The 25,795-nt window shown below is 34.0% G+C and overlaps 1 protein-coding gene across 2 annotated transcripts in view; it reads right to left on the reverse strand.

Moving 5' to 3' along the window:
* Cped1 (cadherin like and PC-esterase domain containing 1) overlaps window positions 1-25,795 on the reverse strand; it is a 266,447-nt gene that overhangs the window by 124,339 nt on the left and 116,313 nt on the right. For both annotated transcript variants that reach the window (XM_063241609.1, XM_063241610.1), the window contains exons 8-16: window positions 21,170-21,312; window positions 19,799-19,871; window positions 18,534-18,701; window positions 17,349-17,453; window positions 15,663-15,817; window positions 11,837-11,907; window positions 10,380-10,430; window positions 6,970-7,156; window positions 5,488-5,656 (exon numbers count right to left, since the gene is read on the reverse strand). In XM_063241609.1, coding sequence (XP_063097679.1) covers window positions 5,488-5,656; window positions 6,970-7,156; window positions 10,380-10,430; window positions 11,837-11,907; window positions 15,663-15,817; window positions 17,349-17,453; window positions 18,534-18,701; window positions 19,799-19,871; window positions 21,170-21,312 — 1,122 coding nt within the window. The remainder of the gene's footprint in view (window positions 1-5,487; window positions 5,657-6,969; window positions 7,157-10,379; window positions 10,431-11,836; window positions 11,908-15,662; window positions 15,818-17,348; window positions 17,454-18,533; window positions 18,702-19,798; window positions 19,872-21,169; window positions 21,313-25,795) is intronic.

Below are 25,795 nucleotides of genomic sequence, written 5' to 3' on the forward strand. Positions count from 1 at the left end.
AATTCTATATACACAAATGCTTATCAAGAGCAAATCTTGGAGGAACAAAGGTGGTGGATAGATAACAGCTGGCTACAGAGGCTCCCTGAGATAGTCAACTTAGAATTCAACATAATACAGTGTGGGGAGTCCCAAACAGAGGGAGATGAATTCTCTAGTCCAAAGAAGAAACTAAGGTGAGAAGAACCAATCAACATACAGTCCTGGTGCTACTATTGGAACACTAAAGATTCAGTGCTCCCGCTGCAGCACTCAAAGTCAAGCAGTGGCGACTTACCAAGCCGAATGAAATCCTGCTGCTTCAACTCACTGGAAACCCAGTCACACTGATGTCAGGGGTTGGCCAGTCAAACAGAGAGCTGAGCTAGCTGGGAACCTGCATTGACCTGTGGTGAGTTACGGGAATAAAACCATTCCATAGATAAGGGAGCTCCAACAGATGACATTCTGGAACCAGGAAGGATGGGCAGGAAAAAGGGGCAGCAGTGACTACAGTCAGTTGTTCCCTTCCTGAATGGGATTGGTGGAGTGAGCTTGGCCTGGGTCATGCAACCTGGCTGAGACCCAATAGGTTATCCAAAATCAACTCCCTATGGTGGCGGTGCACACTAATGCAGTGAAGGCCTCAGCAGGTTGACTGATCTGGAGGGGAGGGGCCAGCATACACTGTCCCTGTTTGCAACTCACTAGCACACTGCAGTGGGATGGGTCACCTAGCCAGCACACTTCAGAAGAATTGTAACCAACAAAGAAAGAAACTGGGGCCTCCTGGAAGAAACAAAAAAGATGGGAAGAGGAAGCAACAACAAAAAGTCCCCAGGTCCCAACCCTGAGAACACTGACACAGCACAGGTAAATACAAAGGAGAATGAGGACAGCAAACATGCAATATCAGACATGGTACCAGTGGACATAAAGAGATATCTTCAGGACCTCATAGATGAATTCAAAAGGGAATAGTTTAGCCAAGTAAAGCAAGATATAAGAGGATTAATAAAAGAGATACTAGGCACCCTTCAAGCAGAGACAGAAGGAAGAAGGGAGGAACTCAAACAAAGGAGAGAGCCATTTGTTGAAGAATATAAAGAAAATATAGAATACATAAAGCAGATTCAAAGAGATTACCAGGAAATTAAAAACTCTATGGAAAGATGCAAAACTGCTTGAAAGAGACTAAGGATAGATTATCCAAACTGGAGGACAGGTTTGCAATGTGGGATTGTGAAAGGAAAAACTTTTAAAAGATAACAAGGAGACAAGCAGTAACAATACAAAGGCTAGAAGACAACAAGAGGATCTATAACTTGAGAATAAAGAATGTGAATGAAGAAGCAGGGGTAAAAACAAAGGTACTACAAAGGCTATTCACAGGAACACTTAAGGAAAACTTCCCAAACATAGGAAAAGGAAATGATATGCAGATGTATGAGGCATACAGAACTCCAGCCACCTAAACCAAAACAGAGCCACACCCAGGTATATAATAATCAAGATCCCAGAAATTCAATATAAGAACAGAACATTAAAAGCTGCTAGAGGGCTGGGGATTTAGCTCAGCGGCATAAACACCTGCCTTGTGAGCAGGCAGTCATGAGTTCGATGCCTGGTACTGGTAAAAAAAAAAAAAAAAAAAAAAAAAAAGATTAAAAAAAAAAAAAGCTGCTAGAGACAAGAAACAGATCACCTATAAAGGAAGACCCATCAGAGTAATGGCAGACTTTTTGACACAAACCATCAAGTCAAGAAGAGCCTGGAGTAATCATCAACTATTGATGATTACTGTCTGAAATATTCAAGCTCTGAAAGAAAATAACCGCCAGCCCAAATTGATATACCCTGAAAATCTGTCTCTAGAAATTAATGGAGAAACAAGATGCTTCCAAGACAGAGAAGAACTTGGGAAATTCGCAACCACCAATCCAACTCTACAGAGAATACTGCAGGGCATTCTAGAGAGAGAGAAAAGTGCTAGGATTCCAAGAACAGTGGCACAGAGGCCTCAATGAATGGAGAAGAAAACAGAATGAAGAAGACAAGCAGACAACTGATGGCAAAAAAAAAAAAAAGCATAACAGAAATGAGGCAGAGAAGGTTGCTTATAATCTCTAATATAGATGGCCTTGATACACTAAATTAAAAAAAAGAACCACACATAGAGTAGATCAGGAGGTAGGGTCCACTGAGATGCTATTTTTAGGAAATATAATTGACATAAAAAATAGTACATGGATTGAAAATCAAACATGAGAAAACAATGCTCTATGTGACAGAGAACCAGAGAGCAATAGGGGCAACTAGACCAGTATTTATGGATAGGTTGGAAAGACAGGCTTTAAGGGAATACAATTAGAGATCAAGTCCAGGAGAGAGAAGGTTCAGAACCACTTAGGTAAATAGCAGGTTGCCCCTGCCAATTTAAAACCAAGGGTCTTGGTGAGACCCAAAAATGCACAGTGCACCCTGAAGAAGTGAAAAGGGAGAGAGAGTCTTAAAAAAGATGGCAGAAGATATTGTTAATAATGTATCAGGATTTAAAAGCCACATTGCTTGCACCACTCTGCTTAGATAGATTTTATGCTGTCCCAGTTTGTCTGCTTGCATTAGATTTGAGGGCACAGACTGCTATCCCAAAAACATCAGGATATAGCACAGTAATCATTTTAATTTCCTATTAACTTAATCTGGAGCCCTGTATGACTTATACTGTTTTATCATGACTGATCTTAGTTAAATCTGGTTTATTTGATTGTTTTTTGGTATCAACAGATTTTACTCAAAACTAATATGATTGATAGTATCAAGTCTGACAGTATAGGCAACTACACTGAAGATGACAAGACTCATTATGATACACATTCTGGTTTGATTACTGCCTGTTTTTGAAGTTTTATACTATATACAAAGTTGTATTTTTATTAATACTGTAATGTACTGATACATTCAATTATACTATGTCTGATGATATAGCCAATTCTATTGAAGATAGCAAGAGACAACACAGGAACTATGGTAGAACTCCTTGTACAATGGTCTTATATATCTTTTTCATTTCATGTGTTTATAGGAATATGTTTTGTTTCTCCCTCTAATATAGAAAGGATAGAAATACCTGTTAAGACTCATGCATGTAGAACCTATAAACAGCTTATGAGAACTGATCTTATGACACCTGATGAAATGAACAAATACTGTGAAGAAAAAAGGACACTAAAGTACCCAGTGCTGATCCTGGAGTGCCATAATGTGACACCTAGCAATAGTATTATTCTTTCTTCAGAGTGATATTAGCCTGCTTGGGTTTATTCAATCTCAACATAATTAAAGATATGGATAACTGCATGTATGTTTAAGTGTATAGGATTGATAACCATATTTCTAAGTTTTTGTTGGATAGTTGAACAGAACTGGTCGCAGTCTCACTGTTTGAATCCCCACTTTATATGCTCCACTTTAGTACCTTGAATAATTATTTGTAAGAGGACAATCTGTTATCATCAACTAGTGGTTTCTTACTGTTTATTTTTTTCTTTGAAAGTATGTATTATTTCTACCCATTTTCTGTTTTGTTAAGTCTTTCTTTAAATAAAAATTTAAAAAAAGACACTACAGTACCCAGGGCTGATCCTGGAGTGTCATGATGTGAAATCCAGCAATACTATTATACTTTGTTCGGAATGATTTTAGCCTGCTTTAGCTTGTTTAATCTCAACATAAATGAAGATGTGGATAACTGCATGCATGTTTAAATGTATAAGATTGATAACTATATTACTAAGTTTTTGTTGGATAGTTGAACAGAACTGTTTGCAGTCTCGCTGTTTGAATTCCCACTTTATGCGTTCCACTTTTGTATCTTGAACAACTATTTGTAAAAAGACAGACTGTGAGCATCAACTAGTGATATCTTACTGTTTATTTTTTTCTTTGAACGTATGGATGATTTCTACCCATTTTCTGTTTTGTTTAGTTTTTCTTTAAATAAATTTTTTTTAAAAAAGAGCAAATCTTCCTCTAGGGTTTTACTCATATTTTTTCTAGCATTTTTGGCATGGCTTTATCATTTGTTTTCCAATTTGGAAAAAGATTGAGCAACTCAAATAAAACAAACTGAAAAGTGGAAAACTAGAACAGAAACATATTTGAAAGTTTCTCCAAACTCTACTCCAATGTTTCTTCAAAAAAATAAGTATTAATATTTACTCCATTAAAGTAACATCAAATATGCAGCACATTGTATATATTTACCTTGTATTAAATATGTATATATAATTTAAGTGATGGTCCTTTTGAAGAACTTACATTAGTACATTAAGGAAATGGAATCCTTAGAGCAAAAAATAATCATTAACTTTAATCCATTACTTTGTAAATCTATTTGTCCATGGAAGCCTATTTTGCTCTACCTTTTTAATGTACAACTATCTATAACTTCAAAATGATCTTTCTGTCTTGCTTTAGAATATTTTTTAGGATTAGGGTTAAAGTCCTTTTATTTTAGTGATAATTCATGAATAAAAAGATACATAATTTCTTACAAAATAAATGTCTCAGAGATAGGTATCCTTACGAAATGATATGAATTTTGGGGGGATACATGGGATATTTGTGATTAAGGATGTGAGTATTATGGTGTTTGGCCTATAAATAAATATACAAGCACACATGGTACTCATACTATCCACCAAGGCCCAGATGAATATATCTCTCTGTAAGGAATCCTCTAAACTTCCAAGTACCCAGTAGTATATTCATCCTCTTTCTATGACATGAGTGTATTTACAGTTATACTTTCTGAATGAATTGTTCCACATTACTACTTGTCTGGAATCATCTGAAGTGAGAGTACTTGTATTATATGATGTAAACTATTATAGAAGATTATGGATACAGTACTACAAAAGGGCAAAAGCAGAGAGTAAAAGTGTCAAACAAGACAAAAATCTCACCATAACAGTCAGTCCCCTTCAAAAACAAGGCTGCAAAATAGCATGTGTTTCTCAAGTACAGACTTGAGGTATGATTATGGTATAAGAAGCAAATGAGAAGTATATCTGTTCTAAGCAAATTTCATTTCATTCATTCAGTCTCCCTTCTGTAAAAGAGTTTCATAAATTTTCCTCTCATTCTTTGAAATGAATTCCATTGAATCTAGTTTAAAATGTCAAAAGTAGATCCAAAGACAAATCCAAGAAAAACAGCACAATTTAAAAGAGAAATGTGAAACCAATTTCATAAGTAAGTGTTATTACTCAGACATTTTTTTAAACAGAAACCACAATCAATGTCCTGAACACAATACATGCAGAGAGCAGCCACCACACTAAGAAGAAAACCATTCACAGTGATATGCCTGAGATACCCGCCTGGTACTCACTTTTGGAGACCACATTTAAATTTAAGAGCCCATGATTTCTTCGTTTGACTTTTTTCACCTGGGTTAACAAATCATTTCTAATTCAACTCAAGTGCAATGTAGAATTCACTTACCTGCACAAAACCGCAAGCTTTGAAATCCTCGAAAAAGGGCAGACTTGGGCGGTCTTCTCTATAAATGGAGAATTTATATGTGATCACGGTCTCAGCCTCTGCTAGAGCTTCATCCACCACCAGCAGTGAGATTTTGTTCATTCCTAAACCTAGAGGGTATTTGGCAAAGCTAGGGGGAGGACAGAAAGAACAGAGAGAGAATGAACATGAATGATTATTTATTCAGCTCACATTAATTCAGACATCAATGCCTACTCTTTGTAAAAAAAATAGGTAAAATCTGTACCATTTCATAATAAATATAAAATATAAACTGTGCCACATAATGCAATTATGCATATAAAACTTATGAACGAACTAGTGTCTACTTGTGTTGGATGTCCAATAAATGTTGGGTTTGTTAATTAAAATTATTTAGGATTCTCAGGGACTGAACATATTCCAAATGTACACATGCATGAAAGCACAGTGCCTTGTGTAAGTCTATAAATTACAGTCATTTTGAATAGTCCCATATAAAGATTTACCACAATTAAAATAATAACTAAATGATATGTTGTTCATTAATTAGTTTCCTCAACTTTTCCTTTTGCATTTTTATAGAATAAAATATATGAAAATATTAAATCTGTTTCATTGTATTATTTAGCCAAGAGCGGTATTACAGGGTAAGCTATGTCTGCCATTAATTAAGTGAAAGGAAATTAATATTAACTATTTGTCATGGTCATAAATCTCATTTAATAATATAATAACAATACAAAAATGGTGATGGTTCCTATTTTAAACATAGACACCACTCCATGGAATGGGTAAACAAACAGCTCAAAATTACAAAGGGTGGGCCCCAGACAGGTGAATGGGTGATGTTTCATTTCTAATAGATTGTCTGCAGGAATGCCACATGCATTTCTTTCTCTACAGCAGGGGAAGGACAAGTATTTTCTTTACTATAGACACAGCATGTAGTAAAGTTCTAGTCTGTGTTTGAAATTACGATCAGAAGAATCGGGTACCTTTCAAAGCAAAGTAAGTATGTAAATAAATAAATAATAAGCTCACTGCAGGAATAGGGAAGTTAGTGATCTTGTGCCTACAAATCACCAACATATTTAATCAACAAACCCCTGACTATTTAAAGAGTTGCCTTGTGGTAGAAGGATCAAACTGTACACCATCGCAAAGGATTAACTTTAACCGTCTGAAAACATGAAGATGATAGTAAAGACATTCGCTCAATGGATATAGCAAGACCCTCTCCCGTTACATGGCTGCACAGGTTAGCCACAGGTTGCCGGTAAATCAGTGGAGCACCAGTGCATCCACTTAAAATACTTATTGCCTAACAAGTGAAGGATCTCACACCCTGGCAATATTTCCAAATGGTGCTGCGGCTCAGCTTTCCTGAGCCACTTTCCAAGGTTGCATCAGGCACCTGTTTCCCAAGGGCCAGCTCATTTGGTCCCAGCCAGGGTCCCCTACCTGGGTCCCGCCTGCTCATGCAGGTGCACCTGGCACTGACACTTAGAAGTTTTTGCTCCAATTGTCAGCATCACCACATCAAATGGGACTTCCGAGTAATAATCTCTGATCTTTGCATCAAATTCAGGATTTAGGTCCAAATGTGGATGTGTAAAGATCTGTGTGAGATGGCATACTGTGTCTTTATCTGATTAAAAACAAAAACAGCAAAGAAAACTGTGAAATGGTTAATTATTCAAAAGCATATATCATCAGGGTGTTTTTTTCCTAAATCTTTTGAAGAATTTCAGTAATCACTGCCGGCTGACTGCCCATTCAACATCTTGGTCATAGTTGATCTGTGACTTCAGCTGGATTTTCAATTTGTCAAATATCGTAGAATTTACAGACAGCAGCTGTTGACTTTAGTTGCTATTGTACAGATGGCTTTTTTTTCCCTCAGCCTTGAAAATTTAAAGGCATAGAGGTGGGGAAAATGTCTGTCCTGTGAGTTGATGTATGTGATATCTGAGGCATATATCAAACAACTGTGGAAAAGTGGGCAATGACTCTATGGGGTGGTGACAGAAGGGAACCAGCAGGCTATGAGGAAAATTTCCTCATGGGAAGTGTCATTAAACTGCCATTAGGTTGATATAGTAGTTTACACACAGCAAGGTGAAGCAAAGAATGCAAACTCCAGCATTACAGTAAACACTCACACAAAAACAGCCACGGGGCAGCCTGAGACAACTCGTTTCCCAGGCTACCTTCTCGTGAGAAACTGTCATCAAGCATAAGGAGGAAATTCTATTTTCTGCTCCTTTTCTGGAATATAGAATATAATTTCATACCACCGATTCTAAGACATTAACTAAATCTTTCTCTTCCTTAGTACAACTTTTTACAGCAGTATCTTGGTGAAAAATAAAAAGAAAATAGCTTTGGAGGCACATGCATATTATAATTTAAGAGGTTCATTCACTAATGCCTGTTAAATTATAGTCAATGTAAATGTTTAGATAGAACGAATTAACCTGTAACCTAGTGAAATGTTCTTCAAAGAAATATCAACAAGTATTTTGTTCTGTCAGGGTTTTTTGATAGGGAAATTTCTGCAAAAAACCCAAGACAATTCTATAGAAATCAGCAAAATCTTTGTACGGTCTTCTACAAAATGTTCACTAATACTTTACAACATATAAACACAAAAGACAACAGACGTCACTACAGAAATCTATAAAACTAAATTTAGAGAAAGGAGGTTATTATGTCAGTTGCCTCTTCTGCTTCTTTCATAGAGTTGTCACAACAGTTTTTCTAAAATCAAATCTGATGATGTCTCCAATTCTTAGTGGTTTTTCACTATTTTCAGAGTCAAACTTAAGCTCCTAAGAAGGTAACCACGGCGTTTCACAAGCTCTTCTTCCCCATCCATTTGCTTCTCCCAAGACAACAGAGTATCAACAAGACCACGGTTATTTTATTTCTGTGACGATGTGTGCTGTAGTCTAGCTCTTAGGACTGTGTCTCAGAATTAGCTACCATTATGCACAAAAGCAATTAAACTGAACAAATCTTTGTATTTCTGACCTATTTTTTCCCCAGAAACTCTACTTCTGGCTTGAGCCTGGATCCTAGACCCCTGCTTGAAAGCTGATTTACTCTGACATCATCTTCAGCTGGATCACCAGCACTGCTGTCAGCAAACACCTGGTGTTTCCTCAGCCTCTTTCCCACCCCAGTCCCAACTTGTCTCAGGCCAGCTTACCTTAGATCTACAGAGAACCTAGTGTGAGGTAGGTGATAGCAGGCTGCTTAGCCTATTTAGCAAGTTATGGAGAAAAGCAGTTCCAAGTTTGGGGTTGTTTTTAATGAATTTCTTTTAACCACAGAATTTTATTGCTCTCTTGAGGGATAATCATAATTCATATTAAACACAAAATAACCAGGAATCTTAAAGATAATCCTACATGTTCTGACCCATTATTGAATAAATTTTAAAACATTTTATAACATAAAAGTAAGGCAATTAATTAGGAAAGTCCAGGTGGTACCAGATTTTATCTACAGAAAAACAAGAACAGTGCCACAGTGCCATAGACATTATCTAACATGTTCACCTACCATGTTACCTAGAAACAAACAAACCATCAAAAAAAAAAAAAAAAGAGATCATCCAATGCAATTCTTTCATTTGTCAACTAAGAACAGATTCCAGAAGAGGTGAAGGGGTTTTCTAAGGTGAGGACTGACAGAGAGTGGATGCCCAGCATTTGTTTATCTAATTTTGCTCCTCATTTTCTTACTAGTCATATTCCATCACTTTCTAAACAATAGTGTCCAAAGAGAATACAGAACATTATTTTTCTAAAGATAGGGACCCAGGCAGTAAACACAAGGAAGGGACAACATAAGTAGTAACTATGCTCTGTTCCTTACTAACAATACCTTCTTTAAAGTGTTATTTTAACTGGATACCTTTGTGAACCCTATTAATTCTATTATTGTATTATTTGTCAGCCTAGCAAGATTTCAGTGTCAGTGTTAAAATGTTATGAAGGAACCAATCTGTATTTTGAAGAAGCGTTTTATTAGAGCTTCTATTTATAATGAATTAAGCCTAAGCCCATACATTTTATTTTATTCAACTTTAATGTTTTATTGGAATTGATTTCTTTGTACAAGATTCAATTATCTAATTTTAACACCAAAAACAAAATAAATATAGCCATATTTAAAATATATGCATTGAGTAAAAAGCATACTCTATAGAAGGTTTTTTTTTTGCATCATACACTATTGAATATTAAGAAAATTCAGGAACATTGAACAAAAACCTGAAGACCCATCTTCAAAATCCTGTTCATGAATTTAAAACCTTGCGATTTTTAAAACTGAGTTAGATTTTCTTGAAAGATATAGTTGCATGACTATTGTGGTAATACATTATGGTTTGGTAAAAATTCTTACATTTTAACAAAATAAATTGAAAAATGGCTCAAAAACTCTGGACTATTATAAGGACAATTATACTCAAGCATTCTCCATCACAGCAATCATCTGCCTAGAAAGAAATCATGTCAAGCATAGAGATCCCTAAAGATCAACGTACAAGGCTACTAAGCCAACCTCTTTCCCTAGAGGGACCATCAATATAAACACTTAGAACCTCTCAGAACCCTCAAAATGACTTTGGATGTTACTGTGGATAAATAAATCCAAACATCATTTCATTTTCAAAGATAGATAACTTACAATATTTTTTATGCAAAAGTAACAGATACTGTCTCAACCATAAATGCAACCTCTTGAAATCTGCTTAAAATTAGTAGCCAAGGGTACTCAAATATAATAAAATAAAATGCTTTTTCAAACAAGGGTTGTGCCTGAACCTTTGATTATATTGCTGAAATTTAATCTCAACTCACCATTACTGCATTGTACATCTTTATTTTCATTTAAAATTTGTGGAGCTGCAGCTGAAAAAAAAAGAAACAAATTTAAAATGAAGACTATTAAGATTTGAAGACACATATTTTGTTATCTTAAGCAAGTGATAATTTAGTCATATTCATATTTTGTTATTTTACTTTCATTACACAAGTGAACATTTTTAAGTAAAGCTGGAAACCACAATAAAACCAAAGTTACTTGACTGGAAGTACAATTGAATGATTTTCACTTAGGAAAATATTAATGAAGAAAACAAATTGTCTAAATGCCATTCTTTGCCTGAATGTGAGCCACTGAAGTTTCTCTTAGTTGTATGATCTGGGGAGTATAATTTTCCAAACTATTAGAATTTAAAAATTATATCTGGTTGGTTCCACTACTTATCCTGTACTAACCTATCTAGAAAACTCTCTAATAGATATTTATGGGAAAAATGGATAAATACAAATGCACAGACTTTTAAATAAGTCATTTAAAGATAAAAATGATAGGATAGAGAAGGGCAGTCATAGTCCTCATTTATCATTAATGCTTCACTGTTCCTTCTTTTTTATTCATTTAGTAGTCCTCAAACTCTAGCATGCTTCAAACTCATCTGAAAGGGTTGTTAAAATGCAAATTACTGGTTGTTCTAATCCTGAGATTATGATTGAGTTCCTGAGTCTCTAACCCTTCAGGTGATGCTATTACCATTGACCAGTCTAGGACACACACATTGAGAACTCTATTGGATTAAATTCTGATTTCTAATAGGAAAAGCTTTGAACTTTTTAAAGCATAGAATATGAGTGGGAACATCTTAGAGTTTTTTTCTTAAAATTATAAATATTTTATGGCAAAATCTCAGATATTCTTTAGAAGAGAAAATAAAGATAACAAAGAAAACTTGAAATCAACATTAATTTGACTTGAGATTCATTTCACTAATAGCCAATTGTTACACTGAACAATATGTTTGAATGTCTACCATGACATAAATATTTTCCATGATATTGGAATGACCTTAAATTTTCATTGACTATAACTCCATATATGTATCCAATCTACTCTATGGCAATAGTGGTAGCTTGTAGTATTTTTCATTTATTACCAATTTATTTGTTTTCATTTTTATACATTCCTAATTATTTCCTTGAAATGAGTATCTAGCAGTAGAATTTTTGATTTGCATGAACAATTTATTTGCTATTAAGTGTCCTTTTAGTTCATTTGTTCTAGATTATGCCTCTAAAGTTATTTTGAGAATATTTATCCCCCTATTCTTCTTCCAACTTTGTTATTATTATCTTCCAAGAAGAAACTTCTGATTTTGAAGGAAAATAGCATTTATTTGTCCAATTTCACTTCTGATTGCTAATGAAGGCAAACATTTTTGTATCTTTTGGCTAAGAAATACTCTGATGTTGAACCAAATGAGACTATATGTTTTTACCTTTTTTACTGTCATTTGCATCAAATGAAGTTTGTAGTTTTTCCATATTCTCATCTTCCATGGAAGAATTCCTGCAAAAACAACTCTGGATTAAAGAAATGAGCAACATTCATAGAAATTTTATCAAACGCACTATCTTTCTTCTGTTTGTGCAGAGTTATTTTGATGAAGACAAAGAAACACTTTCTAGATATCTTTCCTGAAAGCTGCAATCTAACCTCCAGTGAGGTAAATGAAAATCTCATCATCTCTAATCAGTAGAAGCATGGTTGAAAGAAACTGTGGAAAAGAGTCATTTTCAGTCCGGAGCTCAATGACCTCAGATTGATAGCCTAAGTCCAACGAAGTGACTCAGAACACACATTCATCTTGAGAACTTTGGCTAAACTTACAGAGTCTTTAAACAAAAAACCTTGGAAACTCTGAAACACACTCTGAAATTAAACACAGAATCTGTGAAAGCTAAGTGTATCCTACCATAAATGACCAGTGTCACTAGGGCATCTGTCCTCAAACTCTGAGAAACAGTAAAGATTAGCTATATCTTGGCATGTTTCATTTTCTCTACCCTATGAATAGATGCTTGCCAATATTGCCCTTACATCCTTAAATCTGGCAGCAAACTAACCAAAATCACAGGCAGAAACATTGCTAGTTTTGATGATGGCGAACTCAGGGCATAACAGTTTAACATGACTTGTCTGTGCTCTTTGCCTTTATTTTCACCACAGCAAAATTAAGATAACAATACTTGCTTTACTTCACAAAGATGCAATGAGAATTAAATAAAATGCTTTGTGTTAAATAACATTTTATATGTAATTACTTCTCTAAATATTGTTCTGGGTGCTATAGCAGAGAAAAGAGAAGACATATTGTGCTTTTCTTAAGGTACAACTATCAGATAGGAAACTAAGAAAAATCAAGGATAAAGAATCAAATGCTAATTTTAGAAGGTGTAATAATTTCATGACATATTGACTCCCAAAAGCCTTTGCTTTATTTGATACGTACAATAAAATAATTTGAGGTAAAAATAATGACAGTTAAGACTTACTTTAAAATATTTCTTTCTTCCTAAAGACTGAGAAACACATAAAACAACCACAATATCAGACAGATTTAAAGTTCAATCCAGAACAAGGCCAAATTTAAAAAATGAAAATCTCAGAATTCCATGACACACCATCTCCAGGTGAAATTTGGAAAAGATACAACACTGAGAAGTACATACACTAAATTTTGGAACATGACTGTCTTACTAGAATGAGACACTGTACATAAAGGCATCTTGCTGTGATTTCTTGGGTAAGTTATTTGTTTTGAATTCATCTAGCTGTTCTTGAAAAGCATTTTCTTAGAACAAAATGCACATGTAACTTTATTTCAAATAAAGTGAAAATTAACAGATGCTGCACATTGATTTTAATATTTCCATTCCATTCAGCTATACAGTAACTCCACTGGGATCTCTGAGTTTTGAGCCTTGAGGCACATACATGACTGTTACCCATTACTCTTGCTTTTCTGACATTATCTTTCCTCATCTTGATGCTGAAAGTAAAATATCTTTATTTAAAAGGAAGATGAAGTCATTAGACCTCACAAGTAAGTTAGGTATATAAAGATGTTTTTTTTTTTTGTAGAAAAACACTGGAAGTGACATTTTAAAGATAAGGACAATGATGATTTCCCTGTCTGCATGATGGACTGCAAAAAAAGCATTTTAGTCTACGGATGAAACAAACAGGATCTTAGTCTCAAGTTTATTTTTATTAGCTGTGCAACTTGAGCAAGTAACTCATTTTCTTAGACTTCAGTTTTCTGATCAGTAAAATGCTACAATATGTATTCATCTCCTTGGGGTGGTGCATAAACGATTATTACATGTGCTTATGCTTTCAGGTAAATTTAAAGAGACTTCAAACTAAGTACAACTTACAAATTTTTCCAGGAGCAATATAGTAATTGCTTTTTGATAAACATCTAAAATTAATTTTTCTCAGTGTTTAGATAACTCTTTCAAACATGTCTTGCTTTCCTTATAAAACAAAAACAAACATTATTCCCACTAGAGAAGAGAAAACAATCTTTGAATGGCACAGAAGCATGAAGAGGAAAGTACACTGACATTTATACCTATGAATATTCACAGCATTGGGCACATAGACACTATTTTGTGTATTTCTCCTGAAATTATATTTGTATGTGGTAAGTAGCATAACTTACATTTTATAGATGAGAAAACTGATTCTCAGAAAGGTCAGAATCTTACCTGCCATAGTTAACAGACATTAAAGCTGAATTTTTTTTTTTGGTAGTAGGGATTAAACCCAGAGCTTTTGCACCAAGCTATATCCCCAGCCCTTTTCCATTTTTAATATTTTAAATTTTCAGACAGGGTTTCACTATGTTACAAGTTGCCCACATTGTAATAAATCTTGAAATACTCTTTCCTCAGCCTCTCAGAGTGCTGAGGTTTCAGGTATATGCCACTACACATGATTGAAAATAGAGGTTTTTGAATCTAAGTCTGTACATAGATCCTTTCTAATTATGCTTAACACATCATTATAATTTTCCTTATTGGAAAGGAATCCAGTCATTTGCATTTAAAATCAGTGGATTGCTTCATCTTACAACATATGAAACCTGAGAAAAACTTGCTGGAGAACAAACTATGTAAAGCTTGCGCATCTCAAGGGAACTTATTCAATGTTAAAAACAATACTTAAATAGGCTCCTTGGGAAATCAAGTCTGTTCTCCGCCCTATAATGATAAATGAGAGAGTCTTGGATTATGTGAGTGAGTGCAAAGTAAAAACAAAGTGGTTTTTCTCTCTGTGATTTGAAACCTGTCTTGCTTTACTTACTTAATTTACTTTACTTAATTTTCAAGCATACAAACAAGCCTTCTGCTAGGTTCCAACTTTCAGGTATTAAGGCAAAAAGCCAAGTTCATAAACTTGTGGCAATTAAAATGTATTCTGATCCTGGGATATTCTGTAAGAAACCTTTAAATTTATGATTGTATGTATTTTTTAATTATAAAAGTTTTTTGTAAATTGTTTTTCCTATCTTCAGGGGCAGAAGGAAACAAAATGTAAGTCGACAGAACCAAAGTTGTTCTCCAGGATAACTACAGGAGATACAGATGAAAAGTGTTTCATCTCCCTAGGAGGTTTAGGTGTGAGTCTGCTTTCCTGGCAATAGAAGAGTCAAATACACCCTCGCTTCAGTCCCTCTAAAAGCAAAGCAGACAAAAGTTTAGGTGCTGCCAACTTACCCAAGAACTGAAGGCATCAGTGTCTCACTTGTATCATTTCCCTCGCATACTCTCATTTCTACCTCTCATGAGAATGGAAGTGGACATAGGGAACTACCAAATGAAGCAGCACAAACGCATGATACACATACATACATTTCAATAAGTTTTTCCCAGAATAAAGTCATGCCTCCAAATCATCCTCTATATTTCATCCAGTGCCACTTGGATGATAACAGCATTCACCTAATTATTTCTCCAGCAACACAAGGATATATATCGTAGCACAAAACTAGACTGAAACTTTTAATTTTAAGCATAACTTTATAGTGGATTCAAGTCTTGGTTTGAAAAACTTTTGGATATATTTTTGTTGCAGTTTTTGAAGACCACTAGAATCATTATGGTTTCAGTGCTTTGAAGACATTTATTTTCCAGAGCGTGAATTTTTGGATACACTTCTTTTTGGTGATTTCTTTAATATAGGCAAAGGTTTTTGAAATCAATCTTTAGACTGGAGATTTTTTTGGATTGTACAATTCAAATTTGTGGCTATCTTACCATTCCAGTGGATGTAGCCGTGCCTTTTTATTCATGAGCCAAAATTGTTCAAATATATTTAAAAGAGTCAGGACTGAGCCCGGTTTTCCCATAAGATTTCTTGTATCATAAAATTCATGAATCAAAGATTGAATACGTGGATTAGAGGGGAAGAGCTGAGGAGAAATATATAAACACAAAATATCAGCGTAAGTTATGGAAAGTGAGCTGAAATATAGTATTACTAGAAAAGGATTTCTATTTAGTTCAATATTTTAAAAAATCAATTAGTGTATTCATAGATTAACAATATGTTAGTATCATGATTTGATTTTCTGTGTAGTTGCAGAAATAAATGTCACTTTTTACTTTACAAGGGACTAATTTTGTTAATACCCATATTTCCTAATAGGGTGAGTTTTCTTTTCTTTCATATAAATAGCGGTGGATTTTCCTTCCTGCTAAAGATACCTGAAAGCAACTAAATAGCAGAGGGAGCCAAATAATAGGAAAAATAAGGAGAAATCTTCTTGTGTTGCAAGTGAATTTTGTCAAAGGGAAAAAAAGTAACCACACACACACACACACACACACACACACACACACACATATACACACACACACACAATCCTTACAATTATCTAATTTCTACCCCAGGAATCAGGAAATTAGGGTTTGCCTCTCTTCTGCAAAACAGTAATTTAATTCTTCCACTGCAGTTCACCGAAAAACATTCTTTGCATTCGCAGTGTCCTACGTTACACATTCCTAAAAGGTGAGCCCGGGTCTCTTTGATTATCTTTCTAGAGTATTGAATCAAATTATCATGAGGATAATACTTACTATATGTAAATTAATTAAAAGATTGAATATATCAATTAAATTGTCTTGAATACCCCAAAAGAGGACTAAATTATAAAATAAACGTCAAACATTTATTAGTAAATTGGCTACAACTCAGACAAGCAGTACATATGTATACATAGATTTTTAAATGAAACTTTAAAAAAGACTTGAGCCAAAAATAAACTTATTAATAAACTTCTTTTGAAATATTTTTAAAATTCTGTTTTATATGGTGGAAAATGAAAATTATTTTAGTTTATAAAAGTTTCAGAAATGGAAACTAAGCATGTACCTATCATGGATGTTCATATGTAATAAATATCCTCTGATAATGTCCAGTAAGTTAATTGAACCCAAGAAAACATGTGGAAAAAAATATATACTATTTTTAAAGACTGAAACCAGTGCAAGCCATTATAGTTGTTTTCTTTGGTATTTTGTAGAGTTACAACAAACTAAGACTTAGATAGTTTTCTAAAATATTCTTATTATATTTAATTATATTTTATTTTATTTTATATAAACTTAAAAGGTATAACAATCAGAAATTAATATTTGTTGCATGTAAATGTTCCAAAGATAAAATGCTGACCTTTTCCTATGGAGAATTGTCAAATCCTAGTAGTTATAATATCATATTCTTTTACCTTTAATAAATCACTACTTGTTTGCAAACTTTTAAAATAAATTATACAGATCTTATATATGTTACTATTTAGCTCTCTGAAAGGAAGGACACTTCCAAGATTTTTATTTTATAAGGTAATATCTTTATTTGAAGTCAAATGCAGATAGCTTACAGCTGATCTACCGTTATCGTTATCTCAGTACTCAACATGAATCAAGTCACTTATGTTTTACCAGCTGGAATTGTCCCAGACTCGCAACTTCCTTTACGAAAGTCCTAATTGAATCAATTTCATCTAATAACAGACATTGACTGAGTTCCTTTTGATAGTTTTCACCCTAGAGTAAGGAAAAAACAAGAAACTGCTCAAAAACCAAATCATCTTTACCCCTCTGGCCTCCCCTTCACACAAGCAAATTTTAAACTTTACAAACAGCTAACCTAATGAATGTTACATGATGAACAGTAATTTGAACTTATCAAAGCAGTATCTGTAATATAAGAAAACTTCATATCTGACAAGCTAGTCTGGGGTGAAATAACGCAATGATGCTTTTAGTGAGTTCGGTGGGGTGAGCACAAGAGGGCAGAATGGACTTGGCAGCCAGTTTGGGAACTTGGGAAGAATCTCCCATTGTCTTTCTGGGCACTGAAGGGAAGACCCTGAAAGGAGTATTTATACCAAATATCAAGTATGGGACAGCACTGCTTTGGAGTTTCACAGCCTGAAGTAAGCAGATGCCTCTTCCCACTGCTATCCAATGTCCTTTATTTCCGTAATCCATCCTTGAGAGCTGGACTGCTGCTGTTTGTCAAAAACATAACAGCAATTTTCTCATTCTACTGTTTCAAATTACCCAAATATAGGTTTCAAAACAGAAAAATATGTGAAGAGCAGTATACAGTTTTATAGTGTATAGTTCTTTTTAATGTATCAACAATACTTGTGTTAATATGCCATAACAATTAGCCAATTCTACTCTGAATCCTTCACCCTGATCATCAGCACTTAACCAAACACATTAACAGGCATGCAGACTTTATAACATTAATCTTATAGTTTTAAAATCCCCTGATAACAATTTGGGACCTCCCTGCCCCAAAACACTTCTAGACTAGCTCTAAAAAATGGTAGCATTCCTTTAAAAATATTCTATAATATACATGTCTACTATTTATAAACTTTTTAGGAATTATAAATATCTTTACTTCATTTTTAGATCATAATTTCATCACAATCATTGACTTGTACACTCACTTGATCTAATAGTAATGTTGGGCTTTAGGTGAGAAAAATTTAAGAATATAATGGAACATGCCAATTAATTTTAAATGAATTTTCAAACTGCTTAATTGTGAAAAACTAGCACCTGAATAATGAATGTAAAAATATTAATCAACCAGAAATATGCACTTACCTTAAATACACCTGATTTATAAAGTCTCTGAAATATCTCAGAAAATACAGACAGTGAAGATTTATTGGAGAAGAGAAAATCAAAAGTGTCTTTTAAAAGGAATTTTTCTGTATTTTGGTCCTCAAAATCCATATTACCATCATCTTGCAAATGTAAATGCTCATGCACCTTTGTAAGAGTAAAGCACAGCAAATATTTTTCAGTAACTTATAGCAGACTTGTAAGACATGATTTATTTCCTTTTGGATTGTAGATCAGAACTGACATCTAGTGGTCTTTTAGGAGGTCAGCAATTTTATAAAAGTTAATGATGTTCTTTTAAAGTACAATTCTCTAATACAAAAGAAAATTAACTAGGTATTATAAAGCCACATTGGTTTATCCTGAAATCCTTTATAATTAAAGAGTCTGTGTTCCTGAAAGACTATATGTAATAGTTCTTCTGAACTAGACATTTAAAAAGCATAATACCAACTATTAAATATATGTGCAAAATAATAAATGACCATTAAAATATGTCATTTCTTAAATCCTTAAACTTTTCATAGATAGATCTTAAAGCTATTTAACCAAATATCTGTAATTGATTTCTCTGCATTATAGTTGGCAAACAAATAAATGCTAGGAGAAGTCAAATTTTTATTATTCATAATTTTAATTTGTTCTTCCCTTCTCAAAATCCAATAACAACTAATTAAATGAATTATGTTTATATTTTTGACCTTTTGATGGATAGTTTAAAAGTAAAAATATAGTTAGGAAAATTATCTAAAATGTTCATTTAATTGCAGACACTCGTAAAGAATCAGTGTGTACAAAATCCCTATTCAATGTGTCAGGAAAAAAGTATTTCAAAATTACCATGGTTTTAAAATTTAAATATATGCCAATTTTAAACTTGATGTCTATACATAAAACATAACAGACCTATATTTCCCATAGCCTTATGTATAATAGAATCTGACTAATCTGCTATTTTCTACTATTTGTATGTCTTGCTTTTCTCCATTAACACATACTAGTCTTTTCTTTGTAAGTAGTAGTTGAACCACAGAAAAATTCATGTTTATTGCAGTGAAGATCAGAACCCATATTTTACCCATGTACTGGCCTTCAACCAAAATACAACAAAGCCTATAGTTGACTTTAATGCCAGTTGTTATTTATGCATTGGGTGCTATGTATGAAAACACACACACACACACACACACACACACACACACACACACATACACACACACTCATGAAGGCATCGGCATACTCACCTGAAGCACTACAGGATACCTGAAACTGCCATAACCAATATCAAACGTTAAAAGCTGAAAACATAACCTACACCTGAAATAAAAACACAAGGTAACATATTTGGTATTATATTGTTAATAGTTGCTGTGATTAAATTTCAATATCTGGCCTAATTAAAAACCTTAGTGGCTCGAATTATTGAAAATGACAAGTAACGGGGTTTTTAAAAAAATTTGGAGTCTATTTTTTCCTTAGGAAAATACAAAAGTATCTAAGTTATTCATAGCATATAAAATTAAATGATGAGGGGTTGGGGATTTAGCTCAGTGGCATAAGCGCCTGCCTTGCAAGTGCATGCTCGTGAGTTCGATCCCTGGTACCGATAAAAAAAAATTAAATGATGAAGTTATCCCATATAAACCTCAAAATGGAGAAGATTTCTACTCCTACATATTAGGCACTCATTCACATAGCAAGTATAACTATGAGTATAATAAATGGAGTCATCTCTGGGTTTTGTTTACACACTGGATAGAAAAAGACAATAAGTTGCATTTAAATAAACTGAGAAATGAGGATAGAAGTTATTGAACTTTTTTTTTAGTTTTAAAGATAGTAAAATCCAACAGAACAAAGCCAATCAAAACAATTGAACCGTGTTAATAAAAAGTTTTTCTTTCTTTCTCCACACTTTTGAAATCATAGGAATATGTGATTCGATAGTTTAGATTTAGAAAGGCCTCAAAGCCTCAGGTTTTGCGAAGGTGCTTTGATCCTGAGGGTGCTCTAGCTGACCAGCCAGAGCCGGGTTGGAAGTGGACCACCGACTTGTGACCTGCAGGGTGTATCTCCTCTCCGCCTTCTTCCTTTGCTCTCTGCTTCCCGGCCACCATGCTGTAAACAGCTCTTCTTTACCCAGGTCCTTTTGCTGTCCCTTTCTTCCTTGGAGTCCAAAACTTAAAGTAGCATGGACTGTAACTACTAGCCAAAAAAGCTTGTCCTCCTCTAAATTTCAGTTATTGAGTATTCTTCTAGCAATGAGGAAACTGTCTAAGACCCTGAGAAGAAAATTTATTATGTACAAGCAAAATCACATTAAGTTACACTAAGCTCATATGACTGAAATAGCTTGGCTGGAAAAGAAACTGCAATTAAAAATTAATATAAAATTTTGTGCTGTAGTTCTTGTCATCACCATTTGGATACTAACAAATGTGTAGCACACTCTGAAGCTTTAGAATCTATAAACTGGCTTATATGTATAACATATCATATTTGTACAACAGTCACATAAAATTTTACAAGGGCCACCTACTTACAATTAAGATATATTCTCACTAACAATTTTAAGAAGGTAGATTTTTTCTTTTTAAATTAAAATTTAGTCTTACCTATGGGAAGTCTTTGGTCCCAGATTAGATGTTTCACTGAAGACTTCAGCTGCCAGTAGGAGTTTGCTGATTGCTTCCTTCATAGTTTCCAAGGCCTGCAGAGGTGAACTGGCCCTCAGGAATGTCTCAAAAAATGTTTGCAGCTGCAAATGAAGTAAAAAACTTGTATGATGACACAAGGCTTGATTCGTTTCTCCGTGATTTGCATTACATGATCAATATGATTGATTCTTCTAGGTTAGCATCCCTTGTCACATTCAAGCAAAACTCCTTAAAGAGGAAAGTTTGATCATCTAAGATTTCAGTATTTTATAATTTAAATCATAATGTGAATGAAAAAGATTTGATTGTCTTCTTTCCTCCTAATACATTTTTATTTTCTACATTTCATGGTTTCTAATCGTAGAAAGCATGGTGGAACATAGGTAACAAGCCTGCGGTCAGAACTCACAAGTTTAATTCGTGACTGCTAATATGGGCTAAAGGGTAGATGTGCTTCTCACTGGTCTGAATGTTTGTGTCTTGGGGCTGATACATATCAACAGGAAAATTGTGAAGCTAAAATAGGAAAATATATTTAAAAGCCACTGCAAAATATAAAATTCACAATTTAGTTCTTTGGTTATTATCAATGTTCTACATATCAATAACAATATCTATATCAAAGTTGTTTCTTCTCTGCATTTTTCTATTGAAGGTCTAGCCAACTAGAGAAGAATCTAAGACAATTCTGGTGTTCTGCTAATATTTAATTTAATATTTCATGTGGATAGAGTAGATGGGGCAGTATTTACCACAGGGGAGATAAAGCTCATCTCTCTGTCTTTTTAGAAACATTATCATTAGTATTATAAGCAACTGTTTTTATTTTCTTAAATATTAAAACAAATACACAACAGAAGTACCATATGAAGATACTTAGAATTAAACCTCAAATCAATATTTTTAAAAATATAAAACAAATCTCATATTGATTTGCAGACTTGTAGATAAACATACCTTGCAAAGATGAAGAACAAAAAATATTTTTTGTAAAAACATGCAGCAGGTACAGTATTCTATTAGTGTTTTTGGAAGAACAGATGAAACCCATTTAAATTGCATAAGACTACAAAGTGAAAAACGTTTGTTGCTCTAATAATGAAGGACAAATATTAGCACAAATCGCTTAAGGAAAGTGGTAATTTTATCTTTAAAATGCACTAGTAAAATTCTCTCAAGATTAACAAATACTGACTTCATAAACTTTGCCAGCTGAAAAACAGAAACCTAATGAGACTAACATTGAGCCCCTTGAAAACATATCATCAGTATTTGGCAATTGGGATGTTTTTTCATTTCACTAAGGAAAATGAATGTAGTAATTGTATAATTAAAAGAAAACAAATTAATGCCAACACTAAAATCTTAACATCTGTCAGTCCAAATAGAATAACATTATTTTTTTTAAATAAAAGTGACTAACCCATCATGTTTTACCCCATTCACCATATTATATAGAAAAGATTATTGATAATATTTCATTTTCCACCTAAGTGTCAGGGAGGTTGAGGTTAATAATATAAGAAGGCTGAAATGTCTGTGTAGCAGTAAGATATATAAGCTAAAATACCAGATTGTATCTGACAGGAGAAAGAGTAATTAAGAAATTAACATTTTAGGATCACATTTATTCTTCTAATATGAAAATGGTTATTTCTTGACTCCTTACTATAACTGCATTAAACAAGGAATGCTATTCCATTCATCCATCCAATTCAACATTCAGAGACAATTGTACTCTGTGGAAAGCACTGTGTTTCGTGTATTAGGGAACAAGTTTCATAAAACATTGATAATTAGACAATAGATAAGTTCCCAATATTACTAAAATGATATTTTTATTTTGTTTTTCTTCCTTCTGTTCTTGTGCCAAATGCTGGCCAGAACTACATCAGGTGCTTATGGCCACTCCAGGAGACATTTGCTTTGGCTGCCACAAGCTTCCTTCACGCGTGACCATTCCAGAGGACTCCGCTCTCCAAACCTCTGGATGACTCTGCCCCTCTGTGTCCATCCTCAGTCAGGCTGTTAGGAGGCTTCCCTTCCCCAAGTCTAAACAGAAAGTCTGACACTGGTCATACCCAATCTTGTCATTTTTTTTCCTAGACAAGCAACTTTCTTCTTACCATTAGTGGGTCAGTAGTGCACTATTTCCCTTTATGCTGTAATACAAGCTAATAAAGCCTAATAAAGTGACATATTTTTACTTATGCATGACTTCGTTCTCAAGTATGGGAGACTGAGCTGAAAACACTAAGAGCTGGTAACACCAAAGGCCGCTGGAGCTCAGAGTGGCCAGCAACCAGGACTGGTAACACCAATGGTTGCTAGCAACTAGAGCATCATGGACAGCAAAGGGGCGCTGCCACAGAGTTGGTCTCTGATCACAGGAAAGGTTCCTGAGGGCTTCCAGCAGGAGAGTGGTGGAAGGCTGCTAACACTATCAGATAGCCACTGGCTCAGAGATGGAAATGTTATAAGGGCTACACTTTGCCTGTGTGTGGCTTCTCTCTTAATGGAGCAAAAGAAATATCAGCTGCATATTACCAATAATATAGACTCTGGAGGCAAAAAGTCCTAGAACAACTTTAGTTCTCTGTCAAAGTTGTGAAAGCTTGTAGGATTGATAGCCATATCTATTTTATAGAACTATTGCCAGAGTTAAAGGAGAGATTCTACTTAAGGTATACCACTGCCTAACAGCAGTCAGACATGTGACTTTCTGTGATACTTTATTTATTAAAACAGGACCAGCTTTGGTAAACTAAAACTGGTTTAGAAAAATAAAGTCTTAAACAAACAGACAGACAGACAAGTTCATAGTAATGTGAAGATTGCAGTTAAAGTGGCTGTGGAACCCAGACTCTCATAAAACAATACAGAGTTCTGTCACCAATGATGGAGAACATTTTTAAAATGTAAGTTTTTCAGTAGAAATAAAAAGAGTGTAACTGATAGATCTGAGCAACTGGATTCCTCCTTTCTCTCATTTTCTTTAGAATTCAAATTGCTAAAAGGAGAAATCTTAATTAAGAGCTTGACCCCAATGACTTTGGTTAAAAAATCAAGAAAATTAGAACACACTTGCCTTTATAACCAGAAGTAGAAAGACAAGAGAGAGAAAATGAAACTCAGAAAGCAAGACTCCAAAAGGAAAACTTTTCCTTGTTTTTGTTAGTTCTGCTTGCAATTTCAATCTCTGAATGCATTCCCTACTGTCTCTTTGCATTCATCTCAATTTACATAAGCCTTTCAGTTGAAATAAAATTCTAGATAAGTGTGATTGCAGTTATTGAACATATTTAGTATAGTAACAAACTTCATACGTAGAAATTAAACTCAAGCAGAATGCTTAATACGCATATATTTTAAAAATCATCAACTTTCAGTAAGCCTTGCAAAGAGGCTACATGCCTTTCATTCCTTGTAACTAACTCACTGGACTAAGTGAAGACCTATTTGTGTGTCTGGTTATGTTGCAATTTTTTATACTAACTGTATTTCTTTGGAAAAATCACTTCAATTCCATACATTTCAGTATGCTCAGATGCACAAAAGAACTTTTCTTCATAAATTCACCAGATAGCAAATCAGAAATTATTTGATATTAATTCCTTTCAAATGCCATCAGAACTTGAAAAACACACTTCCTTCAGGGCTTTCTTTAGCTCAGGCCCAATTCCTTAAAGAAGCAAAATCATACTCACAGCTAATTTAAAATTTTCAAGTCACAAACCCAAATAACAAGGAAACTTCCTCTTCATATTGCCCCTTCTCATCAATGTCTTTAGGCTAAATAAATATGAGAATGAAAATTCCCAAGGAAGTCTTTTCCTTAGCAATGATATAAAAATGAATATAACTTAAAACCTTTTATAAGATGTGAAACAACTTAATAGACTATTAATTTTCTCCCTTCAGTGTAACAATGAAATGTAAATTTAGTGAAAATAAATTATACAGAAAATTGTTTTGTAAGATCATGATTGTAAAATCAGGTAGTTAAGTATCACCTTGTTTGTATCTGTCTAAAATTCAAGCAATAAACAATTAAGTATTTAGGTTTTTGCAATATGAATCATTCAAGTAATTTATTGAGACACAAGTATGTAGACCAAAAATATCAGTTAAAAATGGAAAGGGAAAAGGATTTAAGGGTAGATTTAAAACAATTTATAGGAAAGATTCAATTATGCATTTGATATCTTAGAATACTCCAAAGTGCCCTAATTATCCACCTTGCTACCTGATCTTATATCCAACAACTCTTTCCTTCCATGTTCTATATTTTTCTTCATTATTTCTCTATCCTCCCAGGAGATGTTGGGCTAATTTCTTTCAATATCAATACATGCTGAACTTGATGATTTCTTGGCTCTGAGGTTTGTTTTAGATGAGGAACAGTCTCATTTTCTGCTTTGAGCTTCCAGTGCCTAATACAGAATACTTACTCATAAACAGTTCGAGTGAATATTTATAACTATAACAGTGCAAGAACCACAGAGACCTTGGCAAAAGGAATCATTTACTGTCTCTTCTGCCTCTTCAGGACAGCATATTTATTCTTGTTCTCATCTCATGATA

The sequence above is a fragment of the Cavia porcellus genome, unplaced genomic scaffold, assembly GCF_034190915.1.
Source record: "Cavia porcellus strain 051 isolate PalLab524CR breed Dunkin Hartley unplaced genomic scaffold, mCavPor4.1 scaffold_2, whole genome shotgun sequence".
NCBI lineage: Eukaryota > Metazoa > Chordata > Mammalia > Rodentia > Caviidae > Cavia > Cavia porcellus.